This window comes from Haliotis rubra, unplaced genomic scaffold, assembly GCF_003918875.1.
Source record: "Haliotis rubra isolate DU_JTF1 unplaced genomic scaffold, ASM391887v1 Scf1133, whole genome shotgun sequence".
NCBI classification, from domain to species: domain Eukaryota; kingdom Metazoa; phylum Mollusca; class Gastropoda; order Lepetellida; family Haliotidae; genus Haliotis; species Haliotis rubra.
Window position 1 is genome coordinate 41,807 of NW_025765041.1, and position 24,387 is coordinate 66,193.

The 24,387-nt window shown below is 34.9% G+C and overlaps 1 protein-coding gene across 1 annotated transcript in view; it reads left to right on the plus strand.

The window, feature by feature from the left end:
• The window catches only part of LOC124292039 (scavenger receptor cysteine-rich domain superfamily protein-like), a 66,521-nt gene that overhangs the window by 15,365 nt on the left and 26,769 nt on the right, over positions 1-24,387 (plus strand). Inside the window, exons 3-5 of the mRNA XM_046729114.1 lie at positions 1,664-1,837; positions 3,628-3,766; positions 4,048-4,214. Coding sequence (XP_046585070.1) covers positions 3,639-3,766; positions 4,048-4,214 — 295 coding nt within the window. The 5' untranslated portion in view covers positions 1,664-1,837; positions 3,628-3,638. The remainder of the gene's footprint in view (positions 1-1,663; positions 1,838-3,627; positions 3,767-4,047; positions 4,215-24,387) is intronic.

Genomic DNA, 24,387 nt, shown 5'->3' on the forward strand with positions numbered 1-24,387 from the left:
TCGAGGTGCGTTTGAAAACAGCTGGACACCTTGCAGTGGTGGTAGCTCTGTGATGAACTCTGTTAGTGGAGGTACGAATGAAAATAATTGGACACCTTGCAGTGATGGTAGCTGTGTGATGTACTGAGGTGGTCGAGGAAGGTATGACAATAGTTGGACACCTTGCAGGGATGGTAGCTGTGTGTGATGTACTGAGGTCATCGAGGAATGTATGAAAATAGTTGGACACCTTGCAGTAATGGTAGCTGTGTGATATACTGAGGTGATCGAGGAATGTATGAAAGTATTTGGACCTCTTGCAGTGATGGTAGCTGTCTGATGTACTGAGGTGGTCAAGGAATGTATAGCAATAGTTGGACACCTTGCAGTGATGGTATGTGTGTGATATACTGAAGTGGTCGAGGAATGTATGAAAGTATTTGGACACCTTGCAGTGATGGTTAGCTGTGGGAAGTACTGAGGTGGTCGAGGTATGTATTAGAATACTTGGACACCTTGCGGTGATGGTAGCTGTGTCATGTACTGAGGCAGTCGAGGTATGTATGGAAATAGTTTGACACCTTGCAGTGATGATAGCTGTGTGATGTACTGTGGTAGTCGAGGTACGTATGAAAATAGTTTGACACCTTGCAGTGATGGTAGCTGTTTGATGTACTGACGTAGTCGAGGTACAAATGAAAATAATTGGACACCGTGAATTGATGGTAACTGTGTGATGTACTGTGTGAGTCGAGAAACGTATGAAAATAGTTGGACACCTTGCAGTGATGGTAGCTGTACCATGTACTGAAGTAGTCGAGGTGCGTTTGAAAACAGCTGGACACCTTGCAGTGGTGGTAGCTCTGTGATGAACTCTGTTAGTGGAGGTACGAATGAAAATAATTGGACACCTTGCAGCGATGGTAGCTGTGTGATGTACTGAGGTGGTCGAGGAAGGTATGACAATAGTTGGACACCTTGCAGGGATGGTAGCTGTGTGTGATGTACTGAGGTCATCGAGGAATGTATGAAAGTATTTGGACCCCTTGCAGTGATGGTAGCTGTCTGATGTACTGAGGTGATCAAGGAATGTATAGCAATAGTTGGACACCTTGCAGTGATGGTATGTGTGTGATATACTGAAGTGGTCGAGGAATGTATGAAAGTATTTGGACACCTTGCAGTGATGGTAGCTGTCTGATGTACTGAGGTAGTCGAGGTGCGTTTGAAAATAATTGGACACTTTGCAGTGACGGTAGCTGTGTGATATACTGAGGTGGTCGAGGTATGTATGAAAATAGTTGGACACATTGCAGTGATGGTAGCTATGTGATGTAGTGAGATGATCGAGGTATGTATGAAAATAGTAGGACAACTTGCCGTGATGGAAGCTGTGTGATGTACTGAGATGGTCGAGGTATGTATGAGAATAGTTGGACACCTTGCAGTGACGGTAGCTGTGTTATGTACTGTGGTAGTCGAGGTACGTATGGAAATAGTTGGACACCTTGCAGTGATGATAGCTGTGTGATGTACTGAGGTAGTCGAGGTGCGTTTGAAAATAATTTGACACCTTGCAGTGATGGTAGCTGTGTCATGTACTAAGGTGGTCGAGGTATGTATGAAAATGGTTTGACACTTTGATATCACTGTTCATTATTCAACACTTAATATGTGTGTTTAGCAAAAGCGGACTTAAACCGAGGGCGATTCAAGGTTTCGGTTTTGGAGGAGGGAGGATTTGGTTGGATCAAGTGAATTGCAGCGGAGCCGAATCATCTTTGGCCAAATGTTCACAATCCATGGGGCGACAACAATTGTTACCATAGTAAAGATGTTGGCATCATATGTGATCCAAGTAAGTTCTCAACTAGACACGTATTTACTGAATATAGAAACATTATTTATCATTTAGCTATAGTTATTGTGCCGCTCGCTCATGGTTATTGTTTGAAAAGAGCCATGATCCTCAAGAGGAAAGAACAACAGGAACCAATAATGCAATAAATTAAAGAGAGAGAAAAAAACATTTAGAGAAAACCTATTTTTCGCAAGAGTAATCATTACGCAAGAAGAGAGTGTACTACAGTTCAGATACAAAAACAATAATAATGTGTGTTCGATCGGTCAATTGATGTAATTGCCTTCTAAAGTCAGAGTGTGGGCCGCTAGATGTGTATCATTATACAACAGTAGACCATTCCCAATGATCATCAACCATGTGTATCAGTTTGCATTAAAAAATGGCGAAGTTTACCCATTCTTGAGCACATTTGGTGGCGAACTGTAAATAATCGATTATCGACCAGACACTCCAATGATCCAACAGCATGAGCATCAATCTACGCAATTGAAATATGATGATATGTCAACTAAGTCAGCGAGTCGGACCACCCGATCCAGTTAAGAACTCTTTTACGTTTCCCATGTCCCTACCACTGTAGTCTGTAGTCAGACCGAACTTAGTTTAACAGAAATTTCATACTTTCACATATTAACTACATAAATTGTAGATATAAATGCGAAAAAAATGGGATTTTTTTTCTCTTTCTGACAGTATTTTAGTCACATTTTACGACCAGCATGTGTTGCTGAATACCAATCTTGTCTGGGTTTTCACCTGTCAAATGGCGAAATGCATAACAGCTGGTGTCAACATTTTGATAGCTTTCTTTGCATCTTGGACATTTTACACAATCTGTATCCCGCACACGGAGATATCGCTTTGTGGTGGTTCAGGGAAACTGAAGTCCACGTCATCGTCCGATTATCAACTGACAGTGGCTGATGTTTTATAGAGTGCCCGGGTTCTCCGACGGGAGCACAGCCCTTCTAACACTCTGGGTAATGCAGAAGGCTGCAGTGTTGGGGGATCTTCATATTTTCCGGAAAGTTCTTGGTGGGTTCGACTAGGCAGCGTTTCCTGCGAGAAGTCCCATTCGCTGCCTGGGCTGCATGTAGAGGGGGCAAGGGCCCTGAACTGATGATCAGCCTTACCTGTCTGACTGTGCCAGGATCACCCGAACCCTTTCTGCTGCACTTTTCATCTTAACCTGAACAAAACATAATAACAGTCCATTTGCCATGCACATTTCTCCATGCACAATGCAAGCTCGAAGCGCCCAAACAATCTGTGCATTACTATTACCCCGGTTAACCCAAGGTGTCTGCTGCGCTAGAAGGTTAAAGTCACATGACTTTATCCTACCGGATACCCATTTTCTGCTGGGTGAACTCACATGTATTAACATGACAACCCTTCACTGCACACATCTCATGGCACTGTCGACCACTGCCAAGGCGTTCCAGATCCCTGGTGAACATATGCCACACAGACTTGCTCGACTAGCTAACGCGTTGAGGGAGGATTAAAGGAGAGAATCCCATAAGATCTCCGTAGACTTGTTCCGCGTGTGCCACGGAGGTGCAGAACTGTGACAACAGCACACAATGCTCACATCAAGACCCGACCTCAACAACCCCTCTGTCTTAATGTCAACAAAACATGTTGTGTCATCATGCTACATTTCATCTTCGTAGTGATCGAATTCAGTGACTGTGTACATTTAAGTTAACAAAGTACACTGTTTAATTTTTGAACAGTGTGTAAGGGAACGTTTAATGTGTTTCGTTATTCTTCTTCACCAGGTGACATAACGATGAAGCTGACACCGAACTACAAAAGGGGTCTCCTAGAGGTATTCCACTCTGGTAGCTGGGGCACAGTGTGTGATGATAGCTTCGGACAAGTAGAAGCTTCAGTTGTGTGCAGGGCTCTGGGGTACCAGTGAGTAATATGACTGTTAAACAAGTCAGATACAACAGCCAAACGTTAAACCAACCTACCTACATGTATATACGTATAACAAAGATAAACTAGTTCAGGTTTGCAAAGGTGTATTTCTCTTTATCTTTATGGGGCAGTTGGGTAGCCTAGTAGTTAAGGCTTTTGATTAAATCCTCGGTTCGATTCCCTACATGGGTGCAATGTGTGAATCCCATTTCTGGTGTCCCCCGCCGTGTTAATGCTGGAATATTACTAAAACTCACTCTTCTTTATCATTACAGAGGAGGGAAGGTATTCAATGAAAGGAGTTCCAATAAAATGTGGCTGGATGACGTCCAGTGCACGCTGTTGAACACGGATCTAAAGGACTGCAAACACCAGCCATGGGGGATGGATGACTGTGGCGATTCAGAGGCTGTTGGTGTCGAGTGTTTTTCATTTCCTGAAGGTATGGTTTGGATCATTTCTCGTGACACTGATCACTCTTCATGAGTAATATCTGTAGAATACGACATGCTTCCTGTATTCGCGAACACCTGCCATCATCACCTTAGTGGAAAACGTGCTTATGATTTTGTTTTAAGCGTACAATTTTGGCATGTTCCTAATGCTTTTATGGGGCACATCGGCCTTTGCATTCACGGTAAAATTCAGCATGTACGAGGGGCTGTCGAAAAGAAGTTACCCTCAGCAAGAAAATGATACAAATACAGCTGTTTTTATTGGTTTTTTTTCTACATATTAACTGTCAACATCCATCATATGGGTTTTGGTATGTCCCAGCCTCACGATCTCCATTTTGTTTGAAGTTTAATCTTAGTACTCCCCCTCCCTCTTCCCAATAAAAACTTACACATACTCAATATATTGTACACAGTGCCAGCCTGAATATCTGGACACAAAGTATTTGAAAGACTAAAATGGGGGTGCCCCGTCTAAATCAAAATCAAGCAATCCAAATCTTTCAAATGTTTGAAGGGCACTTAGAAGTGGAATTCATAAGAAAAGTAAGATTTATTGTGAATAACACGACGTTTCGGGGTGTATGCTTGCTCCTTCATCAGGTGAATGGTAGGGAGTTATTAGTTAGTTATTGGTTTTATTTAACGTCGCACGCACAACTAAGGTATTTCGGCGACGGCAATGATAGGGAGTACAAGGGATATATATATCCCTTGCACTGGCCTACCCTCGTGTTTGTATTATATCCCATCACATCAATTACCATATTGTTTTAGTGTATCACTGGCCTCATGTCTGCTTTACACATTCATTCTTTAACATTGTTTAACTAATTACACATGTTTTCTTTGTAATGTCTCATGTACACACAACTAAGGTATTTCGGCGACGGCAATGATACGGAGTACAAGGGATATATATCACTATGATACACTAAAACAATATGGTAATTGATGTGATCGGATATAATACAAACACGAGGATGCCAGTGATACACTAAAACAACATGGTAAAAGATGGGATGGGATGTAATACAAACACGACATAGTAATAATAGGGTATATAATGACATAGTAATAATAGGGTATAGAATGACACAGTGATGATAGGGTATATGATAACACAGTAAAGATAGGGTATAAGAAAACACTGTAATGATAAGGTATAGGATAACACAGTAATGATAGGTTATAGAGTGACACAGTAATGATAGGGTATAGAATGACACAGAAATGATAGGTTATAGAGTAACACAGTTATGATAGGTTATAGGATGACACAGTAATGATAGGTCATAGAATGACATAGTAATGATAGGGTATAGAATGACATAGTAATAATAGGGTATAGAATGACACAGTAATGATAGGGTATAGAATGACATAGTAATAATAGGGTATAGAATGACACAGTAATGATAGGGTATATGATAACACAGTAATGATAGGGTATAGGAAAACACTGTAATGATAAGGTATAGGATAACACAGTAATGATAAGGTATAGGATAACACAGTAATGATAGGTTATAGAGTGACACAGTAATGATAGGGTATAGAAAAACATAGTAATGATAGGGTATATGATAACACAGTAATGATAGGTTATAGGAAAACACTGTAATGATAAGGTATAGGAAAACACTGTAATGCTAAGGTATAGGATAACACAGTAATGATAGGTCATAGAATTACACAGTAATGATAGGGTATGGAATGACATAGTAATAATAGGGTATAGAATGACACAGTAATGATAGGGTATATGATAACACAGTAATGATAGGGTATAGGAAAACACTGTAATGATAAGGTATAGGAAAACACTGTAATGCTAAGGTATAGGATAACACAGTAATGATAGGTCATAGAATTACACAGTAATGATAGGGTATGGAATGACACAGTAATGAAACTGTATAGGATAACACAGTAATCATAGTGTATAGGATAACACAATAATGATCGGGTATGGAATGACACAGAAATTATAGGTAATAGAATGACACAGTAGTGATAGGGTATAGAATGACACAGTAATGATAGGTTATAGAATGACACAGAAATGATAGGGTATAGGACAACACAGTAATGAGCGGGTATATGATAACACAGTTATGATAGGGTGTGGAATGACACAGTAATTATAGGCTATAGACTGACACAGTAATGATAGGTTATAGAGTGACACATTAATGATAGAGTATGGAATGACACAGTAATGATAGGGGTATAAGATAACACAGTAATGAAAGTGGATAGGATAGCACAGTAATGACAGGGTATGGAATGACACAGTAAGGATAGGGTAAAAAATGACACAGGAATGATGGGGAATAGGATAACACAGAAATGATAGGTTATATAATGACACAGTAATGATAGGTTATAGAATGACACAGTAATGACAGGGTATATGATAACACAGTAATGATAGGTTATAGAATGACACAGTAATGATAAGGTATAGGATAACTCATTAATGATAGGTTATAGAATGACACAGCAATGATAGGGTATGGAATGACACAGTAATGATAGGGTATAGAATGACACAGTAATGATAGGTTATAGAGTGACACAGTAATGATAGGTTATAGAATGACACAGTAATGATAGGGTATAGGATAACACAGTAATGATAGGTTATATAATGACACAGTAATGATAGGGTATGGAATGGCACCGTAATAATAGTGCATAGAATGACACAATAATGCTAGGGTATAGAATAACACAGTAATGATAGGTTATAGAGTGAGAAAGTGATAATAGGGTATGGAATGACAGAGTAATGGTAAGGTACAGAATGACACAGTAATAATAGGTTATATTGTGACACAGTAATGATAGGTTATAGAATGACACAGTAATGATATGGAATGGAATTACACAGTAATGATAGGGTTTAGGATAACACAGTAATGATAGGTTATAGAATGACCGAGTAATGAGAGTGTACAGTAATGATATAGGTTATGGAATGACACAGTAATGATAGGGTATAGGATAACACAGTAATGATAGGTTATAGAATGACACAGTAATGATAGGTTATAGAATGACACAGTAATGATAGGGTATAAGATAACACACTAATGATAGGTTATAGAATGACACAGTAATGATAGGGTATAGAATAACACAGTAATGATAGGCTATAGAATGACACAGTAATGATAGGGTATAAGAATGACACAGTAATGATAGGGTATAGAATGACACAGTAATGATAGGTTATAGAATGACACAGTAATGATAGGTTATAGAATGACACAGTAATGATAAGGTATAGAATGAGACAATAATGATAGGGTATAGAGTGACACAGTAATGATAGGCTATAGAATGACACAGTAATGATAGGTTATAGATGACACAGTAATGATAGGGTATAGAATGACACAGTAATGATAGGTTATAGAATAACACAGTAATGATAGGGTATAGAATGACACAGTAATGATAGGGTATAGAATGACACAGTAATGATAGGTTATAGAATGACACAGTAATGATAGGGTATAGAATGACACAGTAATGATAGGGTATAGAATGACACAGTAATGATAGGTTATAGAATGACACAGTAATGATAGGGTATGGAATGACACAGTAATGATAGGTTTATAGAATGACACAGTAATGATAGTGTATAGGAATGACACAGTAATGATAGGTTATATAAAAATGACACAGTAATGATAGGGTATGGAATGACACAGTAATGATAGGGTATAGGATAACACAGTAATGATATACTAACACAGTAATGATAAGAATGACACAGTAATGATAGGGTATAGAATAACACAGTAATGATAGGTTATAGAGTGAGACAGTAATAATAAGGTACAGAATGACACAGAAATTATAGCCTATAGACTGACACAGTAATGATACGTTATAGAGTGACACAGTAATGATAGAGTATGGAATGACACATTAATGATAGGTTATAGAATGACACAGTAATGATAGGGTATAGAATGACACAGTAATGATAGTTTATAGAAAAGACACAGTAATGATAGGTTATAGAATGACACAGTAATGCTCAGGGTATGGAATGACACAGTAATGATAGGTTATAGAATGACACAGTAATGATAGGTTATAGAATGACACAGTAATGATAGGTTATAGGAATGACACAGTAATGATAGGGTATAGAATGACACAGTAATGATAGGGTATAGAATGACACAGTAATGATAGGTTATAGAATGACACAGTAATGATAGGTTATAGAATGACACAGTAATGATAGGTTATAGGAATGACACAGTAATGATAGGTTATAGAATGACACAGTAATGATAGGGTATGGAATGACACAGTAATGATAGAATTATAGAATGACACAGTAATGATAGGGTATAGAATGACACAGTAATGATAGGTTATAGAATGACACAGTAATGATAGGGTATAGAATGACACAGTAATGATAGGGTATAGAATGACACAGTAATGATAGGGTATAGAATGACACAGTAATGATAGGTATAGGTATAGAATGACACAGTAATGATAGTGTACAGAATGACACGGTAATTATAGGCTATAGACTGACACAGTAATGATAGGTTATATGACACAGTAATGATAGGGTAAAAAGAACACAGTAATGATAGGTTATAGAATAACACAGTAATGATAGTGTATAGGATAACACAGTAATGATAGGGTATGGAATGACACAGTAAGGATAGGGTATTGAATGACACAGTAATGATGGGGTATAGATTGACACAGTAATGATAGGATATAGGATAACACAGTAACGATAGGTAATATAATGACACAGTAATGATATGATATAGAATGACACAGTAATGATAGGGTATAGAATGACACAGTAATGATAGGTTATAGAATGACACAGTAATGATAGGGTATAGAATGACACAGTAATGATAGGGTATGGAATGACACAGTAATGATAGGGTATGGAATGACACAGTAAGGATAGGGTATAGAATGACACAGTAATGATAGGGTATAGATTGACACAGTAATGATAGGTTATAGAATGACACAGTAATGATGGGTTATAGAATGACACAGTAATGATAGGGTATAGATTGACACAGTAATGATAGGTTATAGAATGACACAGTAATGATAGGGTATAGAATGACACAGTAATGATAGGATATAGAATGACACAGTAATGATAGGTTATATAATGACACAGTAATGATAGGTTATAGAATGACACAGTAATGATAGGTTATAGAATGACACAGTAATGATAGGTTATAGAATGACACAGTAATGATAGGTTATAGAATGACACAGTAATGATAGGTTATAGAATGACACAGTAATGATAGGGTATAGAATGACACAGTAATGATAGGGTATAGAATGACACAGTAATGATAGGTTATAGAATGACACAGTAATGATAGATTATAGAATGACACAGTAATGATAGGTTATAGAATGACACAGTAATAATAGGGTATAGAATAACACAGTAATGATAGGTTATAGAATGACACAATAATGATATGGTATAGAATGACACAGTAATGATAGGGTATAGGATAACACAATAATAATAGGTTATAGAATGACACAGTAATGATAGTGTATAGGATAAGACACAGTAATGATAGGGTATGAAATGACACAGTCATGATAGGGTATGGAATGGCACAGTAATGATAGGTTATAGGATAACACAGTAATGATAGTGTATAGGATAACACAATAACGATAGGGTATGGAATGACACAGTAATGATAGGGTATAGAATGACACAGTAATGATAGGTTATAGATTGACACAGTAATGATAGGTTACAGAAAGACACAGTAATGATATGGAATAGAATGACACATTAATGATAGGGAATAGAATGACACAGTAATGATATGTTATAGATTGACACAGTAATGATAGGTTATAGAATGACACAGTAATGATAGGGTATAGAATGACACAGTAATGATAGGGAATATAGAATGACACAGTAATGATATTTTATAGAATGACACAGTAATGATAGGTTATAGAATGAGACAGTAATGATAGGGTATAGGATAACACAGTAATGATAGGTGATATAATGACACAGTAATGATAGCGTATAGAATAACACAGTAATGATAGGTTATAGAGTGAGACAGTAATAATAGGGTACAGAATGACACAGAAATTATAGACTATAGACTGACACAGTAATGATACGTTATAGAGTGACACAGTAATGATAGAGTATGGAATGACACAGAAAGGATAGGGTATAGAATGACACAGTAATGATAGGGTATAGATTGACACAGTAATGATAGGTTATAGAATGACACAGTAATGATAGGGCATAGGATAACACAGTAATGATAGGTTATAGAATGACACAGTAATGATATGGTATAGAATGACACAGTAATGATAGGGTATAGAATGACACAGTAGAATGAATGACACAGTAATGATAGGTTATAGAATGACACAGTAATGAGTAAGAATGATAGTAATATAGAATGACACAGTAATAGGGATAGTAATGATAGGATATGACACAGTAATGATAGGTTATAGAATGACACAGTAATGATAGTTTATGAATGACACAGTAATGATAGGTGATATATAATGACACAGTAATGATAGGTTATAGAATGACACAGTAATGATAGGTTATAGAATGACACAGTAATGATAGGTTATAGAATGACACAGTAATGATAGGTTATAGAATGACACAGTAATGATAGGTTATAGAATGACACAGTAATGATAGGTTATAGAATGACACAGTAATGATAGGGTATAGAATGACACAGTAATGATAGGTTATAGAATGACACAGTAATGATAGGTTATAGAATGACACAGTAATGATAGGGTATAGAATAACACAGTAATGATAGGGTATAGAATGACACAGTAATGATAGGGTATAGAATGACACAGTAATGTAATGAATGACATAGTAATTATGGACTATGACACAAGTAATGATAGTAGAATGACACAGTAATGATAGGTTATAGAATGACACAGTAATGATAGTGTTCAGGATAACACAGTAATGATAGGGTATGGAATGACACAGTAAGGATAGGGTATAGAATGACACAGTAATGATAGGGTATAGATTGACACAGTAATGATAGGTTATAGAATGACACAGTCATGATACGGTATTAATTGACGCAGTAATGACAGGTTATATAAAGAAACAGTAATGATAGAGTATAGAATGACACAGTAATGATAGGTTATAGAATGACACAGTAATGATAGGGTATAGAATAACACAGTAATGATAGGTTACAGAATGACACAGTAATGATATGGTATGGAATGACACAGTAATGATAGGGTATAGAATGACACAGTAATGATAGGGTATAGAATGACACAGTAAAGATATGGTATAGAATGACACAGAAATTATAGGCTATAGACTTACACTGTAATGATACGGTATAGAGTGAAACAGTAATGATGGAGTATGGAATGCCACAGTAATGTTCGGGTATGGAATGACACAGTAATGATAGGGTATAGGATAACACAGTAATGATAGGTTATAGAATGACACAGTAATGATAGGGTATATGATAACACAGTAATGCTACGGTATAGAATGACACAGTACTTATAGGCTATAGAGTGACACAGTAATGATAGGTTATAGAGTGACACAGTAATGATAGAGTATGGAATGACACAGTAATGATAGGGTATGGAATGACACAGTAAGGATAGGGTATAGAATTGCACAGTAATGATAGGGTATAGATGGAGACAGTAATGATAGGTTATAGAACGACACAGTTATGATAGGGTATAGATTGACAAAGTAATGATAGGCTATAGATAGACATAGTAATGATATGTTATAGAATGACACATTAAAGATAGGGAATAGAATGACACAGTAATGATAGGTTATAGATTGACACAGTAATGATAGTTTATGTACTGACACAGTAATGATAGGTTATATAATGACAAATTAATGATAGGTTATAGAATGACACAGTAATGATAGGTTATAGAATGACACAGTTATGATAGGTTATAGAATGACACAGTAATGATAGGGTATAGAATGACACAGTAATTATAGACTATATACTGACACAGTAATGATAGGGTACAGAATGACACAGTAATGATAGGTTATAGAATGACACAGTATTGATAGGTTATAGAATGACACAGTAATGATATGGTATGGAATGACACAGTAATGATAGGGTTTAGGATAACACAGTAATGATACGGTATAGAATGACACAGTGATTATAGGCTATAGAGTGACACAGTAATGAAATAGTTTGGAATGACAAAGTAATGATAGGGGATATGATAAGAAAGTAATGATAGTGTATTGGATAACACAGTAATGATAGGGTATGGAATGACACATTAAGGATAGGGTATAGAATGGCACAGTAATGATAGGGTATAGATTGACACAGTAATGATAGGTTATAGAATCACACAGTTATGATAGGGTATAGATTGACACAGTAATGATAGGTTATAGAAAGACACCGTAATGAGATGTTATAGAATGACACTTTAAAGATAGGGTATAGACTGACACAGTAATGATAGGGTATAGAATGACACAGTAATTATTGACTATAGACTGACACAGTAATGATACATAGTAGAATGACACAGTAATGCTAGGTTATAGAATGACACAGTAATGATAGTGTTCAGGATAACAAAGTAATGATAGGGTATGGAATGACACAGTAAGGATAGGGTATAGAATGACACAGTAATGATAGGGTATAGATTGACTCAGTAATGCTAGGTTATAGAATGACACAGTTATGATACGGTATAAATTGACGCAGTAATGACAGGTTATATAAAGAAACAGTAATGATAGAGTATAGAATGACACAGTAATGATAGGTTATAGAATAACACAGTAATGATAGCTTACAGAATGACACAGTAATGATATGGTATGGAATGACACAGTAATGATAGGGTATAGAATGACACAGTAATGATAGGTTATAGAATGACACAGTAATGATAGGGTATATGATAACACGGTAATGCTACGGTATAGAATGACACAGTACTTATAGGCTATAGAGTGACACAGTAATGATAGGTCATAGAGTGACACAGTAATGATAGAGTATGGAATGACACAGTAATGATAGGGTATGGAATGACACAGTAAGGATAGGGTATAGAATGGCACAGTAATGATAGGGTATAGATGGAGACAGTAATGATAGTTTATAGAACGACACAGTTATGATAGGGTATAGATTGACAAAGTAATGATAGGCTATAGATAGACATAGTAATGATATGTTATAGAATGACACATTAAAGATAGGGAATAGAATGACACAGTAATGATAGGTTATAGATTGACACAGTAATGATAGTTTATGTACTGACACAGTAATGATAGGTTATATAATGACAAATTAATGATAGGTTATAGAATGACACAGTAATGATAGGTTATAGAATGACACAGTTATGATAGGTTATAGAATGACACAGTAATGATAGGGTATAGAATGACACAGTAATTATAGACTATAGAATGACACAGTAATGATAGGGTACAGAATGACACAGTAATGATAGGTTATAGAATGACACAGTATTGATAGGTTATAGAATGACACAGTAATGATATGGTATGGAATGACACAGTAATGATAGGGTTCAGGATAACACAGTAATGATACGGTATAGAATGACACAGTGATTATAGGCTATAGAGTGACACAGTAATGAAATAGTTTGGAATGACAAAGTAATGATAGGGGATATGATAAGAAAGTAATGATAGTGTATTGGATAACACAGTAATGATAGGGTATGGAATGACACATTAAGGATAGGGTATAGAATGGCACAGTAATGATAGGGTATAGATTGACACAGTAATGATAGGTTATAGAAAGACACCGTAATGATAGGTTATAGAATGACACAGTAATGATAGGGTATAGAATGACACAGTAATTATTGACTATAGACTGACACAGTAATGATACGGTGTAGAATGACACAGTAATGATAGGTTATAGAATGACACAGTAATGATAGTGTATAGGATAACACAGTAATGATAGGGTATGGAATGACACAGTAACGATAGGGTTTAGAATGACACAGTAATGATAGGGTATAGATTGACAAAGTAATGATAGGTTATAGAATGACACAGTAATGATAGGTTATAGAATGACACAGTAATGATAGGGTATAGAATGACAGAGTAATTATAGACTATAGACTGACACAGTAATGATAGGGTGTAGAATGACACAGTAATGATAGCTTATAGAATGACACAGTAATGATAGGGTATAGAATGACACAGTAATTATAGACTATAGACAGACACAGTAATGATAGGGTGTAGAATGACACAGTAATGATAGGTTATAGAATGACACAGTAATGATAGGTTATAGAATGACACAGTAATGATAGGGTATAGGATAACACAGTAATGATACGATATAGAATGACACAGTAATCATTGGGTATAAAATGACACAGTAAAGATAGGGTATATAATGACACAGTAATGGTAGGGTATATCATGACACAGTAATGATAGGTTATAGAATGACACATTAATGATAGTGTATATGAAAACACAGTAATGATAGGGTATGGAATGGCACAGTAATGATAGGTTATAGAATGACACAGTTATGGACTAAAACAACAGAAAACGCTGTTTTTATACTATTTGATCGTGCATTATTTGGTCTGGACAGAGATATCCTCTACGCATGTGTATACATTCAACCAGAAGGCTCGTCATGGTACGATAAACTATATCCACATTGTAAAAATGGAATAATTTTATTTCAAGATTCATTATTAGATGTTGTATCTCATCTACCAGATGTTTATATTCTCTGTGGTGGTGATTTTAATGCTCGAACTGGCACGAACCTGGACTTTGTAGAGGATGATTTATTAGAATACACAGAAAATCAAAAAGAATCCTATTGGGACTTTTTAATTGATTTTTTTAATCTAAAACGTTTTTCCGCCGACAGAACTCTAAACAATTTTGGTAAAACCTTCCTAGATCTATGTTCTACCATGAATATCCATATTACGAACGGGCGATGTGGCAGCGACCTAGAAACTGGGGATTTTACGTATATAGGCAATAATGGTACAAGCCTAATAGATTACATTATCTCATCATCGATATTATTTGACTTTGTTGGTGCTTTTAGCATACAATCTCGTATCGAGTCAGATCATTTACCAATAACACTATCAGTAAAGACAGATCATGTTAGATATTCTGACGGGTGTGACACACATCAAATAATGCTTATAAGTTCTTCTGGGAAAACGATAAAGCTGAACAATTTAAAGAGAATCTGTTTTCGGATCATGTTCAATCATTACTTGATAAATCAGTTGATAATGCATTCACAAATATTGATGACAGCATTAAATATGTCACTAATGCTCTCTGTTTAGCTGCGGAAAATATGAAAAGAAAAATTGGTACACCAAGGAAAATATTAAACAAATGGTATGATAGTGCATGTGAGAAACTTAAAACTAAACGTTGTAAGCTATTAAATAAGTTTAGAAAATCGAAAGATAAGAGGTCATTTGAAGAATATTGTCAGATAAGAAATGAATATAATGTAGTATGTAAACAAAAGCGACTTGATTACTTTAAAGAAAAGCGGTTAGACATAGAAAATAGCATATGGGACTCAAACATGTTTTGGCTTAAACTGAAAACTTTGAACACTTCTATCGTAGCAAAAAACAATATTAGTATGAATGAGTGGCATCAACATTTTAGAAATCTTCTCAACTTGGAAACTGATAATAATACTGATAACTTTGTTGACGACGCAAATCCATCAACGTCTCCTGACCCTAATTTTACGCTAACAGAGGATATGCTGGACTCTCCTATTAGTAGGGACGAGATTCTGGACAGCATTAAATGCTTAAAACCCAATAAATCACCAGGTATTGATGACGTAATACCCGAGTTAATTAAGAATTCGGCAGATATTTTAGCACCATATTTAGAATTATTATTCAATATAATATTAGAAAATGGTAGTTTTCCAACTTGTTGGACAATCGGCATTATTGTCCCGCTCCATAAACAAGGAAGTATCGATAATCCAAATAACTATAGAGGCATTACTCTTTTGAGTATTTTTAGTAAGGTTTTCACTTCTATCATTAACAGAAGATTAGTAGCTTGGGGAGAGACATTGAATAAAATAAAAGAATCTCAGGCAGGTTTTAGACATGGATATACGACTACTGACAATATGTTTATATTGCAAAGTATTATACAGAGATACCTCAACATCAAAGGTGGTAAACTCTATACACTTTTCGTTGATTTCGAAAAAGCATTTGATTCAGTTGATAGACAAAAGCTATGGTCTATTTTTAATACCCATGGTCTAAGTCCTAAAATGAAAAAAATTATTCATAATATGTATGAAAATGTTAAAGCTTGTGTTAAGAATAACAATGAATTCTCAGATTCGTTTGAACTACAAATCGGGGTAAGACAAGGCTGTATACTTAGCCCATTTTTATTCTCATTTTTCATAAATGAATTAGCAACCCAAATTGAAAACAATTGTGAGTATGGAATACAGTTACACCCTGACCTAGTACATATTTTTCTTCTGCTTTTTGCAGACGATATCGTGCTATTCTCAAGCACTGTTGCAGGTTTACAAAGACTTATACAAGAACTTGAGAATTATTGTGACCAATTACAAATTAGCTGTAAATAGAAATAAAACTAAAGTAGTAGTTTTTAAAAAGGGGGACGTTTATCAAAAATGAGAAATGGTTGTATAAAGGTGAAGAATTAGAATGCACCAGTTCATTACAAATATTTGGGAATGTTCTTTAGTAATTGTTTATCTTGGACAACACATGTTAATTACGCTTGTTTGCAAGCACAAAAGGTCATGATAGGTATCTTTAAACAATTAAATGTACTTGGTGACATAAATATAAGTTCATACTTTAAAATATTTGATGCCAAAAATTAAACCAATTCTATTGTATGGAGCCGAAATATGGGGTTTAAATTATTACAGTGATATTGAAAGAGTTCAATTGAAAACATGTAAAAGATTTCTTGGTGTTAAATCCAATACGATGAATACAATGGTGTATGGAGAATGTGGTAAATACCCGATGCACTTATTTACAAATATCAGAGTTATAAAATACTGGTTAAAATTACTGAAGATGCCTTCTTATAGGCTACCAAAGAAATGTTACAATATGATGATGCTATTCGATAAGAATGGACACACAAATTGGGTTTCTGCTGTTAGACATTTTCTATTCTCGAAAGGGTTTGGTTTTGTATGGAACGATCAGTATGTTGATTCTGAGGGTAAGTTTATTTTAGAACTAACACAAAGATTAAAAGATATCTACTTGCAAGAATGGTTTGAAAAGATATCACTTTCCAGTAAATGTCTGTATTATAAGGTGTTTAAATGTACTTTTGACTCCGAAACTTATCTTTCATGTCTAAACGTAAAAAAGTATAGGATAGCGTTAAGCAGATTGAGATGTTCTTCACATGATTTATCTATCGAAAGTGGAAGATTTAAAAATGTCAAAAAGAAAATAGAACTTGCAAACTATGTGATCTTAACCAAATAGAGAAGATGAATATCATTTTCTTTTAATTTGCCCTGCTTATAATTCCATCAGAAAGTTGTATATTAAGAAATATTATTGTGCCCATCCAAACCTTTATAAATTCTCAGCATTGTTGAATAACAAAACCCATACTATACTTCAAAACTTGTCCATGTTTGCTTACTATGCCATGTTGTTTAGGACAGAATATATCTCAGAACACAATGTAACCTAAAGTTGATTATTTTCCCTTCTTCATGTATATTATCCGTGCGTGTAAATATTGATTTATAAATGCATTGTACTACAGGCCTGTGGCCTTTCAGTACCGAAATAAATATATATATACAAGATAGGGTACAGATTGACACAGTAATTATAGGGCACAGAAAGACACAGTAATGATATGGCATGGAATGACACAGTAATGATAGGGTTTAGGATAACACAGTAATGATAGGGTATAGGATGACACAGTAATGATAGTGTATAGATTGACAAAGTAATGATAAGGTATGGAATTTCAAAGTAATGATAGGGTATAGAATGACACAGTAATGATAGGGTATAGGATAACAGAGTAATGATAGTGTATAGGACAAGACAGTAATGATAGGGTATGGAATGGCACAGTAATGATAGGGTATAGAATGACACAGTAGTGAGAGGGTATAGGATAAGATAGTTATGACAGGTATTATAATGACACGGTAATTATAGGGTATAGAATGACACAGTAATGATAGGTTATAGAATGACACAGTAATGATAGGGTATAGGATAACACAGTAATGATAGGTTAAAGAATGACACAGTAATGATAGGATATAGAATGACACAGTAATCATTGGGTATAAAATGACACAGTAAAGATAGGGTATATAATGACACAGTAATGGTAGGGTATATCATGACACAGTAATGATAGGTTATAGAATGACACATTAATGATAGGGTATATGATAACACAGTAATGATAGGGTATGGAATAGCACAGTAATGATAGGTTATAGAATGAAACAGTTATGATAGGGTATAGATTGACACAGTAATTATAGGGCAGAGAAAGACACAGTAATGTTGGGGTATAGAATGACACAGTAATGATAGCTTATAGAATAACACAGTAATGATAGCTTATAGATTGACACAGTTATGATAGGGTATAGATTGACACAGTAATTATAGGGCACAGAAAGACACAGTAATGATATGGCATGGAATGACACAGTAATGATAGGGTTTAGGATAACACAGTAATGATAGGGTATAGGATGACACAGTAATGATAGTGTATAGATTGACACAGTAATGATAAGGTATGGAATTTCAAAGTAATGATAGGGTATAGAATGACACAGTAATGATAGGGTATAGGATAACAGAGTAATCATAGTGTATAGGATAAGACAGTAATGATAGGGTATGGAATGGCACAGTAATGATAGGGTATAGAATGACACAGCAGTGAGAGGGTATAGGATAAGATAGTAATGACAGGTATTATAATGACACGGTAATGATAGGGTATAGAATGACACAGTAATGATAGGTTATAGAATGACACAGTAATGATAGGGTATAGGATAACACAGTAATGATAGGTTAAAGAATGACACAGTAATGATAGGATATAGAATGACACAGTAATCATTGGGTATAAAAGGACACAGTAAAGATAGGGTATATAATGACACAGTAATGGTAGGGTATATCATGACACAGTAATGATAGGTTATAGAATGACACATTAATGATAGTGTATATGAAAACACAGTAATGATAGGGTATGGAATGGCACAGTAATGATAGGTTATAGAATGACACAGTTATGAGAGGGTATAGTTTGACACAGTAATTATAGGGCACAGAAAGACACAGTAATGATATGGCATGGAATGACACAGTAATGATAGGGTTTAGGATAACACAGTAATGATAGGGTATAGGATGACACAGTAATGATAGTGTATAGATTGACACAGTAATGATAAGGTATGGAATTTCAAAGTAATGATAGGGTATAGAATGACCAAGTAATGATAGGGTATAGGATAACAGAGTAATGATAGTGTATAGGATAAGACAGTAATGATAGGGTATGGAATGGCACAGTAATGATAGGGTATAGAATGACACAGTAGTGAGAGGGTATAGGATAAGATAGTAATGACAGGTATTATAATGACACGGTAATGATAGGGTATAGAATGACACAGTAATGATAGGTTATAGAATGACACAGTAATGATAGGGTATAGAATAACACAGTAATGATAACTTATAGAATGACACAGTAATGATATGGTATGGAATGACACAGTAACCATAGGGTTTAGGATAACACAGTAATGATAGGTTTTAGAATGACGGAGTAATGATAGGGTATGGAATGACACAGTAATGATAGGGTATAGGATAACACATTAATGATAGGTTATAGAATGACACAGTATTGATAGGGTATAGAATGACACAGTAATGATAGCTTATAGAATGAAACAGTAATGATATGGTATAAAATGACTCAGTAATGATAGGGTTTTGGATAACACAGTAATGATAGCTTATAGAATGACACAGTAATGATAAGGTATAGAATGACACAGTTATGATATAGTTTAGGATAACACAGTAATGATAGCTTATAGAATGACACAGTAATGATATGGTATGGAATGACACAGTAATGATAGGGTTTAGGATAACACAGTAATGATAGGTTTTAGAATGACACAGTAATGATAGGGTAAGGAATGACACAGTAATGATAGGGTTTAGGATAACACATTAATGATAGGTTATAGAATGACACAGTAATGATAGAGTATAGAAAGACACAGTAATGATAGCTTATAGAATGAAACAGTAATGATATTGTATGAAATGACACAGTAATGATAGTGTATAGGATAACACATTAATGATAGGCTATAGAATGACACAGTAATGATAGTGTACTGGATAACACAGTAATGATACGTTATGGAATGACACAGTAAGGATAGGGTATAGAATGACACAGTTATGATATAGTTTAGGATAACACAGTTATGATAGCTTATAGAATGACACAGTAATGATCTGGTATGGAATGACACAGTAATGATTGGGTTTAGGATAACACAGTAATGATAGGTTTTAGAATGATATAGTAATGATAGGGTAAGGAATGACACAGTAATGATAGGGTTTCGGATAACACATTAATGATAGGTTATAGAATGACACAGTAATGATGGGTATAGAATGAAACAGTAATGATAGGGTATGGAATGACACAGTTATGATAGGGTATAGGATAACACAGTAATGATAGGTTATAGATTGACAGAGTAATGATAGTGTACAGGATAAGACAGTAATGATAGGGTATGGAATGACACAGTAAGGATAGGGTATAGAATGACAGAGTAATGATAGGGTATAGATTGACTCAGTAATGATGGGTTATAGAATGACACAGTTATGAAAGGGTATAAATTGACACAGTAATGATAGGTTATAGAAAGAAACAGTAATGATAGGGTATAGAATGACACAGTAATGATAGGTTATAGAATGACACAGTAATGATAGGGTATAGAATAACAAAGTAATGATAGCTTACAGAATGACACAGTAATGATAGGGTATGTAATGACAAAGTAATGATAGAGTATAGAATGACACAGTAGTGATAGGTTATAGAATGACACATTAATGATAGGATATAGAATGACACAGTAACCATAGGGTGTAAAATGACACAGTAACTATAGGGTATAGGATAACACAGTAATGATAGTGTATAGGATAACACAGTAATGATAGGGTATGGAATGGCACAGTAATGATAGGTTATAGAATGACACAGTTATGATAGGGTATAGATTGACACAGTAATTATAGGGCACAGAAAGACACAGTAATGATAGGGTATAGAATAACACAGTAATGACAGGTTTTATAATGACACAGTAATCATAAGGTATAGAATAACACAGTAATAATAACTTATAAAATGACACAGTATTGATAGGGTATGGAATGACATAGTAATGATAGGTTATAGGATAAGACATTAATGATAGGTTATAGAATGACACAGTATGGATAGGGTATAGAATGACACAGAAATGATAGCTTATAGAATGAAACAGTAATGATATGATATGAAATGACTCAGTAATGAGGGGGTTTAGGATAACACTGTAATGATAGCTGATAGAATGACACAGTAATGATAGGGTATAGAATAACACAGTAATGATAGCTTACAGAATGACACAGTAATGATAGGGTATAGAATAACGCAGTAAAGATAGATTATAGAATGACACAGTAATGATATGGTATGGAATGACACAGTAATGATAGGGTTTAGGATAACACAGTAATGATAGGTTTTAGAATGACACAGTATTGATAGGGTATGGAATGACACAGTAATGATAGGGTATAGGATTACACATTAATGATAGCTTATAGAATGACACAGTATTGATAGGGTATAGAATGACACAGTAATGATAGCTGATAGAATGACACAGTAATGATAGGGTATAGAATAACACAGTAATGATAGCTTATAGAATGACACAGTTATGATAGGGTATAGAATGACACAGTAATGATATAGTTTGGAGAACACAGTAATGATAGGTTATAGAATGACACAGTAATGATAGGGTATGGAATGACACAGTAATGATAGGGTATGGAACAACACCGTAATGACAGGTTATGGAATCACAGTAATGATAGGGTATAGAATAACACAGTAATGATATCTTATAGAATGACACAGTAATGATATGGTATGGAATGACACAGTAATGATAGGGTTTAGGATAACACAGTAATGATAGGTTTTAGAATGACACAGTAATGATAGGGTAAGGAATGACACCGTAATGATAGGGTTTAGGATAACACATCAATGATAGGTTATAGAATGACACAGTATTGATAGGGTATAGAATGACACAGTAATTATAGCTTATAGAATGAAACAGTAATGATATCGTATGAAATGACACAGTAATGATATGGTATAGAATAACACATTAATGATAGGTTATAGAATGACACAGTATTGATAGGGTTTAGAATGACACAGTAATGATAGGGTATGGAATGACACAGTAATGATAGGATATAGGATAACACAGTAATGGTAAGTAATATAATGACACAGTAATGATATGGTATAGAATGACACAGTAATAATAGGGTATAGGATAACAGAGTAATGATAGGTTATAGAATGACACAGTAATGATAGTGTACTGGATAACACAGTAATGATAGGGTATGGAATGACACAGGAAGGATAGGGTATAGAATGACACAGTAATGATACGGTATAGATTGACTCAGTAATGATAGGTTATAGAATGACACAGTTATGATAGGGTATAAATTGACACAGTAATGATAGGTTATAGAAAGAAACGGTAATGATAGGGTACAGAATGACACAGTAATGATAGGGTATAGAATAACACAGTAATGATAGCTTACAGAATGACACAGTAATGAAATGGTATGGAATGACACAGTAGTGATAGGGTATAGAATGACACAGTAATGATAGGTTATAGAATGACACAGTAATGATAGGGTATAGGATAACACAGTAATGATAGGATATAGAATGACACAGTAATGATAGGGTATAAAATGACACAGTAATCATAGGGTATAGTTAACACAGTAATGATAGTGTATAGGATAAAACAGTAACGATAGGGTATGGAATGGCACAGTTATGATAGGTTACAGAATGACTCATTAATGGTAGGGTATATCATGACACAGTAATGATAGGTTATAGAATGACACATTAATGATAGGGTATATGATAACACAGTAACGATAGGGTATGGAATGGCACAGTAATGATGGGGCATAGATTGACACAGTAATTATAGGTCACAGAAAGACACAGTAATGATAGGGTATAGAATGACACAGTAATGATAGCTTATAGAATGACACAGTAATGATATGGTATGGAATGACACAGTAATGATAGGGTTTAGGATAACACAGTAGTGGTAGGACATAGGATGACACAGTAATGATAGTGTATAGATTAACACATTAATGATAGGGTATGGAAAGGCACAGTAATGATAGGGTATAGAATGACACAGTAATGGTAGGGTATAGGATAAGATAGTAATGACAAGTTTTATAATGACACAGTAATGATAGGGTATAGAATGACACAGTAGTGACAGGTTATAGAATGACACAGTAATGATAGGGTATGGAATAACATAGTAATGATAGGGTATAGGATAACACAGTAATGATAGGTTATAGAACGACACAGTAATGATAGCTTATAGAATGAAACAGTAATGATATGATATGAAATGACTCAGTAATGAGGGGGTTTAGGATAACACAGTAATGATAGCTGATAGAATGACACAGTAATGATAGGGTATAGAATAACACAGTAATGATAGCTTATAGAATGACACAGTAATGATAGGGTATAGAATGACACAG